The sequence below is a fragment of the Gracilinanus agilis genome, chromosome 6 (assembly GCF_016433145.1).
Source record: "Gracilinanus agilis isolate LMUSP501 chromosome 6, AgileGrace, whole genome shotgun sequence".
Lineage (NCBI taxonomy): Eukaryota > Metazoa > Chordata > Mammalia > Didelphimorphia > Didelphidae > Gracilinanus > Gracilinanus agilis.
Window position 1 is genome coordinate 214,060,849 of NC_058135.1, and position 16,520 is coordinate 214,077,368.

Sequence of the window (16,520 nt, forward strand, 5' to 3'; positions counted from 1 at the left end):
GCGGGAGGAGGTTGTTAAAGGGTTTCCACGCTTGCGCCGGGCGCTGATTGGTGTTAAGCGCCTGCGCGATGCGGAGGAGGGAAGACGGCGGCCTGACGGGGTCGGATGGCGCCTGCGTACTGAGGCGAGACGCTCGGCTGCCTGGCTCCGGTGGCTCCTGGGCCTTGGCGGTAGCAGCAGCGGTGGCGGCTCCAGCAGCCGCGGCGGGAGGTGGCGGCGGCGGCGGCGGCGGTGGCTGTTCGTCGTACTCGCCCTCGTCCGCCGGGGGCAGTGGCGGTGTCTCGGTCGGCGGCGTCGGCGGGACCGTCGCGGGCGAGCGGGGGAAGATGGCGGAGCTGGGGAAGAAGTACTGTGTGTACTGCCTGGCCGAGGTGAGCCCGCTGCGCTTCCGCTGCACCGAGTGCCAGGACATCGAGCTATGCCCCGAGTGCTTCTCGGCCGGCGCCGAGATCGGCCACCACCGGCGCTGGCACGGCTACCAGCTGGTGGACGGCGGCCGCTTCACGCTGTGGGGGCCCGAGGCCGAGGGTGGCTGGACCAGCCGAGAGGAGCAGCTCCTGCTCGATGCCATCGAGCAATTCGGCTTCGGCAACTGGGTGAGCGCGGCGGCCCGGGGTCAGGGACCCAGCCTTCCTCCGCCCACCCCCTCCCCAGCGCCTTGTTCCCTTCTCTGCATCCCTCCCTAGCACCTTGTCAAACCTCCAGCACCCTGTCACTGCCGCCTTCATTCCTCCCCAGCACCTGGTCATCCCTCTTCCAGCACCGTGGCATTCTCTGCTGTATCCTCCTTCTTTAGTATCTTGTTATTCCCCCATGGCATTCCTCTTTAGCACTGTGATATTCCTCCTCTGAATTTCTTCCTCTTTTAGCACCTTCTTATCTCACCTTCCAGTACGTTTGCATTCCACCAGCATCCCTCCACCTTCCCAGCACTTGTCATCCCCTCTGTAGTCCAATTCTCCAGCATCTTGTTATCCCCCTGCAGCCATCTCTATTACTTTTACACCACGCTCTGCTTCTTTCCTCCATTCTTTTCCTTCCCCAGCACTTTCTTATCCCTCCCTCTCCTCAGCACCTTGCTGTCCCTCTCCAGCACCATGTCATCTCTCCCTGTTCCCAGAACATTCTCATCCCTCTCCAGGACATTCTCATTCCTCCCTAGGATTTTCCCATCCCTCCTCCTCTCCAGGATCTTCTCATCCTTCTCCCTCTCCCCAATAAATTCCCATCCAGTCCTTTTCCCAAGACTTTCCCATCCCTCCTCATGACCTTTGTTATCCATCATCTTCCCAGGACTTTCTCATTCTGTGCCCCTCCCACCGTTTTCTCATCCCCAGGACCTTCTTATACTTTCCCTTTCCCAGGACCCTCCTATCCTTCCCTCTTTCCAAGACTTTCTCACCTCTCACTTTCCTCAGGGCAGTCTTATCCCTACCCCTCTCCAGGACTTCCTTATCACTTTGCATCCCCACAGTCTTCTTATTCCTATCCTTCCCCAGGACTTTCTCATCTCTGTCTTTCCCAGGACCTCTCCGTTTCTTCCCTAGGACCTTTCTACTCCTACTTATACCTCCTTTTCATCTTCTTGACTTCCCAAGCTTCTAAAATTTGAGTTGGCAGGACCTAAGAAGTCATCTAGTCTACTTGTTCCTGAATATGGATCTATGAAAATATCCTGGATCCTGAAACCTCAGTGGTTAAAAAAAAACAAAAAAAACTGTTGTTGAAAAACTCCTTTCCTCTTGTGGCATCTTATTTTACCCAACAGTTTGAATTGTGGGGGAGTTTTTCCACTGTATTTAATGAAAATCTTCCTCTGTGACACTCACCCAATTGCTCCTAGTTTTCTCTTTCCCCTCTTTCATGTCACAGTCTTTCATATACTTGAAGAGAGATATTATTGTGTCTTCTCAAAGAATTTTTTTTCTTGGAGTTGAGACCTTAGAAATCATTTTCTCTAGGCCAGCCCTCCTCCTCTTCTAGATATAGCCTTTAGAAGAGAAATAAGATGCTTATGACCACATAGATAGTAAGAGATAGAGTCCAAGCTCAAGCCCACATCCTTCTGACTCCAAAATCCAGAGGTCTTTCAGTCTTTCCATATTCTTATTAATCTTCTTTAGAGGTGAGTAGGACCAAACACTGGACTTTGAGCTAGGAGTTGAGGTTTTCAGTACTTGCTTTTCAACTTCTTGGCCACATGACTTTGGAGACAAGTAATTTCTCTGCTTAGGACCTCAATTTCCTCTGTAAAATGATAGGTTTGGGCTGTTTTTATACCTAAAGCTCTTTCTAGTTCAAGAATTCTATGCCTGCCTTTCTCTGTCTTTATTTCTATTTGATTATTTAATGTCAAAGATCTCTTCTAGGTCTAAGGAGATCTAGTCCACCCTACTTTCCCTACTGGATTTTAAAGGTGTGGAAACTGAGGACATAAGTTTAGAGACTGCAAACAGGTAGTAAACACTAAATTGTTTATTGATTGACTGTTTCATGTACTGAACTGTGGAGAGCATAAGCTTTATAATATAATCCTTGTTCTTGAGGATTTATATTCCATTTGGTTTGAAAGACATAGGCATATGAGAGAACTGAGTGACAATCAAAGCAGAGTGTTTAAGGTCTAAAATGAGTGCTAGAGTTAATATCTCAGGGGTTCAGAAGGAAACAACATGAGCTGGAGGCATTGGAGAAAAAATTTGATTAGGGAAAGGAAAAGATCAAAGGATCTTCTAGGCTGGGAGAATAGCATGAAAAAGACCCAAGAATAAGTATAGTGTGTTATGACAATACTTAATTAACTGGAATGTGGGTTTCATGTAGTATGGGTAGTTGAAGATAGCAGGAGAGTACGGAAATCACTTCTGTAGCAACCCAGCCTTGATAGATGGCCATCCAGTCTGTTTGAATTTTCCTCTTGATGAAATAGATGACTGCTATCGTATTAGACATGAAAAGTGGTATGAAAGATGGATTGGAAACAGAATAGTATTTTATAAAGCATAGTTTCATACATTTTTTCAAAATTATTTGGGTTTTTATATTCATTGAAACATATCCTAATTCAACAAATATTGGCTACCAACTGTGTATGAGGTATTGGAGATATCAGCCTTGTTTTCTGAGAGTTTGCAGGCCATGGAAAGGCTAACTAGGATATGTATGCAATTGTCCTTGGAGCTGAGAAGGAGAAGAACAGCACATTGCTTCAAACTTTGGGGAGCCCCTGCCTTCAAAGGGAAAGAGACACTAAACAAAACCCATGGGAGTAGGAGTCGGCCAAGTTAGAGTAGATCAAAAAAACATGCTCTCCACAAAGGTGGCACAGCTGAAAAGTGTTTTTTAAAGAAGTTTGTGTGGTTTGGAAAGAAGTTGGGATTTCCGTAAATCAGTTGGATAAATATTAACTGCCTAAACTTGTGCTAAGTATAAGCATGAAATTTATTTACTCATGAGTAGTCCTTCAGCTCTCAGCATCAAAAAGTTCCTTTAAAATCATTTGTCTGAAGAGAGAATATGTGAAAACCATTCTTTTACATTTATCAGGAAATTTTAATTAGGGGTACTTGAGAAAATCTTGGTTTAATAATGTGTCATTCTTTTCAGTTTATGTACAAGTAGGCCCTTAATTGGTAAGGCCTTCTCCAAAAGACCTACTTATTCTCAGCCAGCAGGATGAAGGGTTGTGCCAGTTTGTTATTTTTGCTTCCGTAAGTATGAATGATTTAAATCTTAAGTGTAGGTCCTCTTTGCAAATTCTGTTAGTCATAATGTTGGCCAGATTTTATTTGTGGAGCAAAGGGAGGTTTAAGTTCAGATGTAGGTATACCCCACATGACATCACTTGCTGCTGAAATTATGTCAGTTTCATAGTAGGAACATGTTGTAAAAGCTGCTGGAGTCAGAGCATCCTCTTGATGGTCAGTGACCATCTGATTTGTTTCTAAGGCACAGTCTGTTGAATGATATTATGCTGTTTGTGCTAGCCTACAAATGGACTTTGACTATATACTCTGTTATTGGCATTTTTTCTGAAACGTTGCTAGTCTGGGTAACATAATAGAGAGTATGTCTGTGGTGTTGCCGGTTTTAGTTAGGCTCTGTACAATTGTTTATTTGAGCTTCTGCCTCTGGGAATTATCTTGCCCTTTGCCATTTGCATTTGGCTTCTCTCCAGTTGGTTCTACATTCTGAAGTTCCTTTTTATATTTAGCATGTAAGTTAAAACCTTTTTGTTGCTTGTGGCATTCTCCAGAGTTCCCAGATTAGGTTACTTCACACAAAGGATAATAGTACACACAATTATTTAGCATTATTAGGTCCCAACTAAGTGTCTAGCTCTGTACTAGTCTTTGTTGTTATAAAGGCAAAAATGAAAGAATTCTCGTCCCCAAGGAGCATGTTTTATCACTGATTTCAAACTCCATTCTTGCTTTGAATTTGATTCAGAGCCACAACAAAAACCCCAACACTTATTTTCATCACATGCTGCTTACTACTTATTCTGGTAGCCAGAAATGAAAGGTAGTACAGAACTACTAGGTGTGGATAAGATGTGTGCTATGTTTTGCAGAACTATTCAGTTAACTATTCAGTAAGCACTTATTTTTTTTTTTGTAAAATATTACTATGTGCAAGTACTTGGAGAAAGTACAGAAATGAAAAACTTACCTTTCAGATTTATGATCTTATTGAGGAATAGGCCATATAGGTATGATAAAAAGTAGATCATAATAAAGGCAAAGAAGGGATCTAAGTGAAAACATTCTGAGAGAAATATAAAGGGGAATAGCAATTGGGGGTGGTGAGGTTATTGGAGAAGGTACCCTCTCCCCACCCATCCCCCTTGACAACTATGCCTTAGAGGAAAGGATGAACTTCAGGTAAGATGGGAAATGGAAAATCTAAGGCTTTGGAAGGGATGATTTAAGGAAGGTGACAGAGTCATTCAAGTAGAATGGGACTAGTGTGAGGTTGTAGCTAGATTGTAGAGGATCTTGTATATTATAAGGGTTGGAATTTTTTTTTAGGCATTGTGGAGACTGAAGGTTTTTAAAATGTGTTATGCAGAGTATTATATTAGGAAGGTGACTTTGACAATTTGTGTGATGTTTGGATTGGAAGGAGAATTGACTGGAGGCTCACCAGCCTATGTGAATAGAAGGATGATTTAGCATAGATCATAGGATGTTAGACTTGAGTAAAACAAAAACCTCTAGAGAGACCATCTAGTCCAAACCTTTTGTTTTCTGTATGTAAAAACTAAGACTGAGGAAAGAGAAATGATTGGCCTGGTAAGATCCCAAGAGTTCTAACCAAATCTGTGATTTGAACTGCATCCTCTAATTCTAACATCAGTGCACTTTCCATCATGCCATTTTGCTTCTGAAGGAAACCTTAAAGTAAGTTTGACAACTTTAACTTAGCAACACTCATTTGTGATACCCTGGGAGATTGATGTGTGTGAGTTTGAAGTAAAGAGGAGTAGAAAAATGTTCAACAATTAGGAGCCAAGAGCATCTCCATTTGGTGCCAGAAGCTTCTCAGAAATAAAGATAGGTACTTTCTCATCAGTATGTGTAAGACTATTATCCACTCTATTTGGTGATTTTTTTTTTTCACCCTCCCATTTCTATGCTGACTGTTGCCAGTATTATATTGTTCCCTCCCTGTTCAAAACACATTGCAGTGCTTCCAAATATTACTGGACTGACTCCTCCCACTTCCCACTTCAAGTGAAAACTTATCCTTTGTTTTAACTTTTTGTTCTAATCTATAATCTTCTCTCATTTTTTTCCTTTTTGTTTTTAGTTCTTTTGCTTCAGCATGCCTTAAATGTTTTCTTTACTTGGTTTGGTCTTTCATCTTCTGTTTTTTTTTTTCTGGCCAGAATTCCCATTTCACCTTTTAAATATGCCATTTGAGTCCACATTCTCTTGAAGATTTCATCTTTAATTCCTGTCCAATTATTAAATCCATTTAAGAGAGAAAAAAGAGGAATTTTTACTTCTTAAATTTAGCATTTCCTCTCAATCTGACATTATATATTAGATTTCTCAAGCAATTTGGATCATAAACCCAAGAGATTTTTTTGTCTTGGCTTTGCATAATATATAGCACTACTGTAGAGGAAAGAAATAGAATAAAAACATCTAAATCAGAATATCATTATTATAGGTTTAGGAAAGCAAAATTGCTAATTGGGTATAAAAGCCATAAGTCAAAGGTGTTGGTGGCTTTAATAAAGCCTGGGTACAAAGACCATAAGCGAAAGATAATAGCTTTAACAAAAGTTTTGAGTTATTAAAAAATTAACATAATTTCTCATAGAGTAGGAAAGAAATAAAATAAGTACTCTAGCTTATCACCTTATAAAAGATTGTTTTGAACATCATTGGTCTATATAATTAAGTAACATACCATCCATGGCAATTTGTGAGGTGCTTAAAGAGAAATGTAGAAGGCATTCCTTGGTAGCACAAATTTAACATATATACAAGGTCAGAAAATACTCTGCCATGTGAAAAATATAATTACTAATATCATATTCAATGTTTTTAGACTCAGATCTACCAGAAATTGGGGCAGGGTGTAGAGAGAGTACTGAGCCTACTAAAGCCAGGAAAGCATTAGTTTAAATCTGATCTCAGACATATTATCTTTGTGGCTCTAGGCAAGTCACTTAAACCTATTTGCCTCAGTTTCCTCATCTATAAAATGAGCTGGAGAAAGAAATGGCAAACCACTCTATTATGTTTGCTAAGAATGCCCTTCCCCGACCAAAAAAAAAAGGGGGGGGTCACTGAAAATGACTACGACAGAAACATTGTGACTTAATATCCAAGCTATTTCTTGCTGAGATAAAGACAGAATTAGAATTTTATGTAACATTTATAGAACTCTTAAAGCAGGAAAAGATCACTATGTAAAAATATAATTTGGATTTACATTCCAAAGTTGTTAACCTGTTCCATCCTGAATCTATTCCCCTTCTTCCTGGAGTTAAACAAAGGTACATCTTTCTTTCCATCGACCAGTTCTGATGACTTTGAAGTTCTATGCCTGCTTTGGAGAAGGCTGATCCCAAAACCAATCACTTCAGGTGGGTGGGGAAGACAGTGATGTGAACCAGACCACAGTTTTATCTATTTTAAGGCATTATTGACTTTTTAAAAGGGTGATGGGAGAGGCTTTAGAGGAAAATGTTATTTCCTAATATTCTAGAGAAATTAAAACTTTGCTTTCACAAGCAGTATTTTGGACAGGCATTTAAGTTGAATGATGTCAGGGATTAAGTTGGGAGCAGAGATTGCTCTAGGTCACATGTAGGATATCAAACCCACACTTTTCTATACTTGATCTCCTTTGGACCTGCCTTTATTATTTAGAAACTATGACTGAATTAGGAATCGTGCAAAGCCAATAGAAATTTTATCTGTTTCATGGTTAATGTATGCTTTAGGAGATAGTAGCCACTTTCATATTTGACTTTGCTCTTGATTTAATGTAAAAGATGTTAAGTTATGCTTATTATTGCTCAGTCCTATAATCATACACAATACTGCTAAAGATAACACTGGTAAATCTAAGCAACAGTTGTAGTGTAAACAGTGATGGGCAAACTTTTTAAAGAGGGAGCCAAAGGAAAGGAAATGCTCATCCGTCAGTCTGTTTCTAAGGCAACTCTTTCGAAGTTTCATTATATTGTATCCTACTTGTTGTATTCATCAGATTAGGAATAATGTTGCACTAGATAGAACATTTCAGGGGTCTGGGGCAGCATCTGGCCTGACCTGCAGGCTGTAGTTTGTCCATCACTGGTGTAAAAGATAGATAGATAAACTTGTAAATAGCACCTTGTGGGTAGGTTTCTTCTTTGCCAAGAACACAAACAAACTTAAAGAAGATTTTATATGTGCAGTCAACTAAAACACAGATCATGTTTTTTTAGTTCTTCGTGGATTTATTTGACTTACTTGAGACAGCAGGTCAAAGTTTCTAGGAGTCCTTAGTTGGTTATTGTGTCTTATTTCTTCCAAACATATATCAGCTGGAAATTATTAACCCATAAAATCCAAGCAAAGTCAAAATAGAGAATGAGGAACAGAGGGCCTTGGCTATGGGCCTTTCATCCAAGCTCATAATTAATGTCTGAGTGATGCCTCTGGTATGGGTGCTGGCTGTTATCACATCCTTGACATGAGGGAAGAGTATAGGTCTTGATGTCTTTTTGGGTGGAGATAGTTAAAGCATAATTATCATGTCTCAGTTCATATTCCCTTTAGCAAAATGCTTCCAATTTTAGTAATATTCATACTTCAGGAAGTTTGGACCCTCCGATACCTAAAAGAAAAGCACTGTTGTCTTTTACATAAATTGTTGGCTTTTAAAGAGATTTGGTCGTAAGGAAACCACTTTATCTATCATCACTAGAAAATGAATGATTGCAGGGACTAGTAGTTGCAACTTTCCTTATCCCTTAAAGTACTTCACTACTTAAAAAGATACATTATTTCATTAATTTAATCATGTCACTGCCTTTTCAGGTCTTCACTGATGATATATACTGTCATAAATAATAGACAATGCCTGACATTTTTGACATAGAACCAGAGTTGAAAGGGACCTATGGTCTACTGTCCCAGGTTATCTTTCCTCCCCATACCAATATGGGAATCCCATTTATGTATAGATAGCCTTTCTTTCATGATCGGGCTCTGAAAAAGCACACTCAAAAGCTTTTATTCAAGGAAAATGCTAATGATAGAAGTAACCTGATACAATTAAATAAAATTAGGGGCATATTATATATATATATATATATATATATATATATATACACATACATATATATAGTAAGACAACTTTCTGTTTGGAAATTTTTGAGTTAATAAAAACATGCAAAGGTTAATAATAGAAATTTAAGAAAAATTCTTTAATAATAAGGAAATATTTTAGTTAAATTTAAAGTTTTTCTCATTGTTGGTCAATTTTTTAGTGATGAGTCTCTCCAAATCTAGCTATACGTGTCCTGTCCCAGAAAGTGTACTTAAATTAAAGCTCTTAAGCTTGGGTAGGATCATGATTAAAAAAACTTAGGGTCACCTCCTTTGCCTTTTAGTACCAAATCTTTAACTATCTTGAATGGAATCTTTCCAAAATATTGTGCACTTTTATTTCTGCTGACAGTCTAAGCCTTTTCTCACTTCTTTGGGTCATTTTAATATGGCAGTTGCCTCTTGTAGGCAGTGTAGTAATATTGTGGTACCCTCTCTTTTGAGCTTTCATGTATTGACTTTGTACATTATCCATTGTTACTGTTCAGGTGCATTTTTTATTTTTTTGCTTTATTCCTAGTTCTTCACTGAGTTTTGGGTAATTGAGGTCACTGGGTAGGTAAAAATGTTACTTTTTTTAATTGTCTTTAATGCCATAGCTGCATATAAGGATTTTGAGTAATTCCTTACAATTCTTCAGCTCAGTTTTTTTTTTAAACCCCTACCTTCCATCTTACAATCAATACTGTGTATTGGTTCCGAGGCAGAAGAGTGGTAAGTGCTAGGCAATGGGGGTTAAATGACTTGCCCAGGGTCACACAGCTATGAAGTGTCTGAGGTGACACTTGGACCCAGGACCTGCCATCTCTGGGCCTAGTTCTCAATCCACTGAGCCACCTAGCTGCCCCTCTCAGCTCAGTTTTAATCAACTTTAGCAATAGAATTTATATATGTTAATTTTCTGTGACCTCTCAGGAGCTATTCTTTCAGTCTCTTTCCAGTCCACCTTTCCAGACTTATTTCTCATCATTTCCCTTCAGATACTATATGATCCAAGAAAGTAGAGTGTTTTCTGTTTCCGTCTCTGTACTTTTCCTTGCATCGGTTGTCTTCTCTGTCTGTAATGCATGCCCTCATTGTGTACTTCTCTCTTAGAATCTGTAGTTTCCATCAAGATTTAGCATTTGCGCTCCCTTAAAGAGACTTCCCTGATCCCCTTGGTTGTTGTTCTTTCTCTCTAATTCATGCTTGTCTGTGTGCATGTTTTATTCCCTTCAGTAAAAAGTTGCTTGATATGATTTTTTTGTTTGTTTCTGAACCTTGGGCTAACTTGTATGTTGAGAAGAACTACCATAGTACTTTGCTCATACTAGAAACCTAATTAATTCTTCTTGGAGTTGATTTGGTGATCATTTTACTTTTAAAAATTTCCATTTCCTTATTTCCTCTAGGCATCGGACTAGATGATTTCCAAGTTCATTTCTAGTTATAATCTTCTAAATTATATGATTTATGTTACTTAAGAATGATATGGGGAAGAGTTTTTACTTACCTGGAGTAGTTTGGCATTCACAAAGGAACTTTAGCTGTTGCTTGTTGTATAAGCATATAATCATATACTCTTAGACTTGGGAAAGACTTCAGACCATAGAAAATTAGAATTGGAAAGAACTTAGAACACAAAATGTCATAACTAGAAGGGATCATAGAACACAGAATAATGGAGCATAGCTATTTAGAGCTTAGCTGCCATCTAGTGTGAATCTCACCTTACAGACTTCGAAAGCAGATATCTGAGAGATTAAGGGAATTTCCTGAGGTCACACAAATAGAATGTACAAGCTCAAAAAGACAATGGAACATAATGTCAGTTATTAGGGACTTATGAAGATAGAACATAGTATACCAGAGGAGAAAGAGACCTTACTTAGTCCTCTATGGCATAGATGAAATGAACCTTCAAGATTTTTCATTTAATTCCCTCATTTTATTGGTGAGGAAACTGAGACCCAGAGAAAGGGAATGACTTGCCATAAAGGTTCACATAGCTAAAAAGTAGATTTAATGACCCAGGTTCCCTGACTTTCTTAGTGTATCGTACCACACTGACATCTTTGGGTACAAAGAGCCAAGAGAAATCATGTTTGGGTTTTACCCTCCTTAGATAGTAGTGGTCATGGGTGCAGAGCAAGATAGGCCCATTACCTAACTGACCCTCTCCAAAGTTTAGTCATAATTATTGTCTGGATTTTGTGATTCTTTTTCTGGATTTTGTTTTTTATTTCCTTTAGATCAGTGGTTTCCAAACTTTTTTGGCCTACCGCCCCCTTTCCAGAAAAAATATTACTTAGCCCCCTGAAAATTAATTTTTTAAAAATTTTAATAGCAATTAATAGGAAAGATAAATGCACCTGTGGCCATCACTGCTTTCTGGATCTCTGCAGCACCCACCAGGGGGCGGTAGCGCTCACTTTGGGAATCACTGTTTTAGATACTTGGAGTAACTGACTTCTAGGCCCTTGTTAGATGTATAGTTGGTACCTTTCTTCTCTTTGTCCCTTGAAAGTTAAATTTGTGATTCTTCCTGATGAGAATCTTATGAACATAGGTGATGTCAGCATGATTTAAGAAAGATGTTTGGAAGAGTATAAATGATTCGCCCCTAAATATCCAAATCTATTTTTAGCTAAGTTCTGTTAAAGAAATAGTTTTGCCATACATTTTTCTTTTGTTTAAAGATCCAAAAAAAAAGGAAGATTAAATTATATCATAGTGTAAATTTCCTAAATGAAGGTATTGTTTTAACTAAGATGTGTTCTAAAAGTGCCATCTCTATTTGTGGTAGGAAGTGTAATTCCAGTATGAATTGAGGTGTACATTTTTTTTTGGGGAAAAAATAACTATCTTTTTAATATCCTTTGTTTTTATATCATATTTGTTTCAGTGAATATCCTTCTCTATTTCCCTGCCTGGCAAATTATCCTTTGCCAGATTTAAAAATAGAAGGAAAAGAACTAATCAACACATTGAATATATCAGTAAAAATTTATTAAGAACCTTCTCTGGACCAGGTGGTATGGTATGGTGCCAAAGGTTACATGCAAAGTACAAGGCTGTGAATGTGAAGACAGCCTTGACTGGGAGTCCTGGCTTTACCATTAACTGTTTCTGTGACCAGGCGCCCTTTTTCAGTGACTTATTTTTACCTCTATAAAATGAGATTGGACTGACTCTAAGGCCTTTTACAACTCTAACATTCTTTTTTTTTATTTTTTTCTCTGTGACTAGTTCTCAGTTGTTTCTGAAATTATATGTTTGAAACTGGTAGAGAAACTACAATGCATATTTTTTTAAGGAAAAACAATGATGATGTAAATGCTTATAAAATGTTAAATAGGATTTAAGCAGAACCCAGGTCTAAAAAGGGGGTTGTGAATTTAATTTTTGGTCTTGTTTTTATAGGAAGATATGGCTGCTCATGTTGGGGCTTCTCGGACACCTCAGGAAGTAATGGAGCACTATGTAAGCATGTACATCCATGGAAACCTTGGAAAAGCCTGTATCCCTGACACCATCCCTAATAGGGTGACAGATCATACATGTCCCAGTGGAGGACCCTTGTCTCCCAGTTTGACCACACCTTTGCCTCCTTTAGATATAACTGTTGCCGAACAGCAGCAATTAGGGTACATGCCACTGCGGGATGACTATGAGATTGAATATGACCAAGATGCAGAAACTTTGATTAGTGGACTCTCAGTAAACTATGATGATGATGATGTGGAAATAGAGCTCAAGAGAGCCCATGTGGACATGTATGTTAGAAAACTCAAGGAGAGACAAAGACGAAAGAATATTGCCAGAGACTATAACTTAGTGCCTGCCTTCCTAGGGAAAGATAAAAAAGATAAGGAAAAGTCAATGAAACGTAAAATTACAAAAGATGAAAAGGAGATACGGGTAAAACTGAGGCCTTTGTACCAGTTTATGTCCTGTAAAGAATTTGATGACTTCTTTGAAAACATTCACAAAGAAAAAATGCTCCGAACAAAAATTAGAGAACTACAGCGATATCGTAGAAATGGAATTACCAAAATGGAGGAGTCGGCAGAATATGAAGCTGCCAGGCATAAACGGGAGAAGAGGAAAGAAAACAAGAACATAGCCAACTCTAAAAGAGGAAAGGAAGATGGAAAAGATGGGGAGTTTGCTGCAATTGAAAATCTCCCTGGCTTTGAGCTCTTGTCCGACAGGGAGAAGGTGCTCTGTAGTTCTTTAAATTTGAGTCCAGCTCGTTATCTAACTGTGAAAACAATTATCATAAAAGACCATCTCCAGAAACGTCAGGGCATACCATCTAAAAGTCGCCTTCCTAGTTATCTGGACAAAGTTCTCAAGAAAAGGATTTTAAATTTTCTTACAGAAAGTGGTTGGATATCTAGGGATGCTTCATGAAACGGGGATTCTTTGAAAGCCGAAATGGTATCCAAAAGCTTGTGAGCCAAAATGACGAGGGTTTGAAGGGAATAGGGAGAGGAAGCTATTAGTTGTTTTTTTTTTTTCAGTGTTGCTCTATTTAATATGATTTGAGAATTTCCTTTTCAAAGTGCAAACTCCATGGTTCTCTGAAAGAAGCAATAGTAGCAATCTTTTAGTAGATCATGAGGGAAAATACATTTTAACTTCTTCGGTAGTCTTAAAGGTAAATATTTTGAAATGATCATATTACCCTTAAATATTTAGTCAGGATTCTGATATTTAGCTTATTATGCGATTGGATGATTTCCTGTGTTCTCCTGAGATCTTTGCCCACAGGGAAGAAAGGGAGACTTGGGTAAAAAGAATTATTTTTCCTGTTTGCCCTGACACATTAGTTACGATGGGCAGGGACTATTTTCAGGATGTGCTCTTGTGTTATTCTCCTTCCATTTTGGTTATTCATGTGCAGACAGTGCTATCAGCCATCTGAAGTCCTTGCTCCATGTTGGCCACTGGCACAAAAGCACTTTAAAAAGGAGCAGTTTGGTACACATTCACTGCCAACATCCTGAACTGATGGGAGTATTCAAAAGGAAATAGACTGACTAAGATGTGAGTGGCTCAAATGATGAATGAGATAATAGAGCAGACAGGATGGCAAAGCACACTGGTGCCTTGAAGACTGAGAAGAGGTAGATAGAAAGAATGTAGTCATTGACTGATAGCAGCAAATAGTGAGGTTTTTGTGGTTTGTCCAAAATCCTGAAGCTGACATTTAAGAGAGGTATCTTTTTCTCATTTTGAGATCACACTGATGTAGATCACACTGCTTTAGACAAGTAGGAGGTACTCTATAGTTAAAAAAGATGTCTTTAGCCCACTCCATTGCTAATGGCCCCCTCTGGTACATTTGGGTACACTGTTAATCTGAAACATAAAATTACAAAAGGAGTTCAGAACTAGGCCTCTTAGCTTCATCTTTTCTGCTGAACCTCTGCAAGACTGATGACTATTTTGCTCTAAATATTTGCTGTCTCCTTGCATGTGACTTGGGGGCACATATAGGAGTCAAGGATAAGACCACTCTTAGCACATTCCAGTTCTTTTACTGCTCTCTTTCCTAATGTACACTATAGTTCATTGAAAAGATGATTGGATTGGCCTGACCAAAAGTATTACACTGTATGTCACTTTGTCGAGATTCTAAGGGCTACATCTCCCCAACCTTTATTTATTAAAAAGTCAGGAAATTCTGATCCGACATGTTATACTAAGGAGCTTCATAAAAGATTTAGCAGAGAGGAAGTTAAAATGGGATTGCTTTTTCAAAATTTGAAACAGGATGTTAGAATCATTAGAAAGCTTCATGAAAGTGCCCATACCATTTTATTTCTCATTCCTTATTTTTCAGTCAAAATAAAAACTAAATGTCTTCCCCCTCCAACTGCCCATTTGATAGGTTTGGCTTTCTTGTGGACTTCTTTACTTTGGACACTCTCTGTGAGCTACTATACTAAGTCTTTAGTTTTCTTTCTTCAAATATCCACGACCCATGTTTTAAATCATAGGACTTTTGACTACTTTATACTTGAATGAATCCTCTCCTCTCTTCATCCCTAACTTGCCCTCCTCTCTCCATACATACTGAATTCTGTAGAAGGAATAAAAGTGAGATTGTTTATATACCAGTATATTATTGGCTTGGGATTTCAAGAGTAGATTTGTTTGAAAGGAAAAAAAAATCCTCAGCCTTTCTAAGGTAAGGTGAATTATATAATTAAGGTGCTTTATCTTCTCCTTTTCATGTATACTATTTCCCTCTCACCCCTACTGAAAAGAGTAAATTTTAAGCATTAAATAAAACATCTCCAAAATGTTATTTATGATCTTAGTTGTGAGGTACATTGTACATTGTTGGCAGATAAGCTTTAAATATTATTTAAGCTGATGAATTCTCCTTTGGCAATATAGATGCTTTCTCTAAACAATAGTTATATTTTGATATGTAAAAGGAACAGCTCTGAGAACCACATCCACTATTTGTCCTGCAGGCCAAATGTTAAGGGCTGAAACTGGTTGCTGTCCACTGTTGAACGTTGAAAAAGGGGAGATGGTGCTAAGTTTTTACTATTGTCTTAGCCATTCTGGTGCCTTTAATTCATCCATCCTGAGTTCGAACTGCATCAGACACTGGCTTATTCATGTGGTTTTAAAATTAGTATGATTTTTATATTTAAAATGACTACCAGACTTCCAGGAAGTTTGAGAAGCAATAGGGATTCCATGGGTAACTGCACCTGAATCTTGTGACCCAGGCAAACAGCTGTCATATGAAAAACTTAGTTCTTCAGGTTTTTTCATCTGTATATATTTTTGAAAGTATGAAGAATTCATATAGGTTTGACTGTTTTAAAACATCATAATGAATGAATCATTAACGGTATGTGAAAGTATTAACACTTAGCTAAAAGGGAAGCTCTTTTGTCTCTTACTCTTCAGCCCTCCCCAGCTAGTAAGTAGTGTCACACTCAGCTTTGACTTTGGCTGTTACATCAGAGCCCTTAAAAATTTCAGATCAACTCATAGTAAAAAATGATTTATTTGGATCCCACTAAAGCTTGTTCTTCAAAACTGAAAGTCATTTAAAGATATACTTTTAGTTACATGACTCAGTAGTTGTATAGTTAAAGAATGGTCTTGAAATAGCCCCATTTAGTTGCCAATATATATCAAAGGTAGTGTTTTTTTTTTTTAATGTTTTTTCTTTGGACAGTATCTTTCCCACGATGTTTAAAAATCACATACTTTATTAAAAACATTTTCCCTTAAAACCGAAGTCAAGATTACTATATCACCATAAAGGTGCTTCTTTCCACACTCGGCTATTAGACATAGACCTGTGTCAGAACTTGAATGTAGGTGAAATTATAGTCTAACTCCTGATCAGAAATGAAGACAGGTTTTATGTGTGAAATGAGAGAGCATTTTTGAGTTTACAATCCTTCCTCCTCCTCCTTCTCCTTCTCCCTCAACCTTAGCCTTTTAAATCTTTAGTTTTCATGCATTTTTCAGAGTTGTCTGTCCTGGATCATGCCTGCAGAAGGCATACTCAAGTAATGCATGTACTGCTCTAGTCAAGAGGTAACAACAGCTCAAAATAGCATTTTGGACACGTGTTTAAATTTGAGACATTAGTGCCAAACTAGAACTTTTTCAGTCCTTCAGTGAAGTGTTTTCCGTTACTAGAAAACTCCTGGGTTGGGC

At 38.4% G+C, this 16,520-nt stretch overlaps 1 protein-coding gene across 1 annotated transcript; it reads left to right on the forward strand.

The window, feature by feature from the left end:
• Positions 1-125: 125 nt before the first annotated feature.
• On the forward strand, positions 126-13,470 carry TADA2B (transcriptional adaptor 2B). The gene is made up of 2 exons (XM_044680433.1): positions 126-596; positions 12,240-13,470. The coding sequence occupies exons 1-2, from the start codon at positions 327-329 to the stop codon at positions 13,230-13,232; spliced, it is 1,263 nt and encodes a 420-aa protein (XP_044536368.1). The 5' UTR covers positions 126-326; the 3' UTR covers positions 13,233-13,470.
• Positions 13,471-16,520: the final 3,050 nt, after the last annotated feature.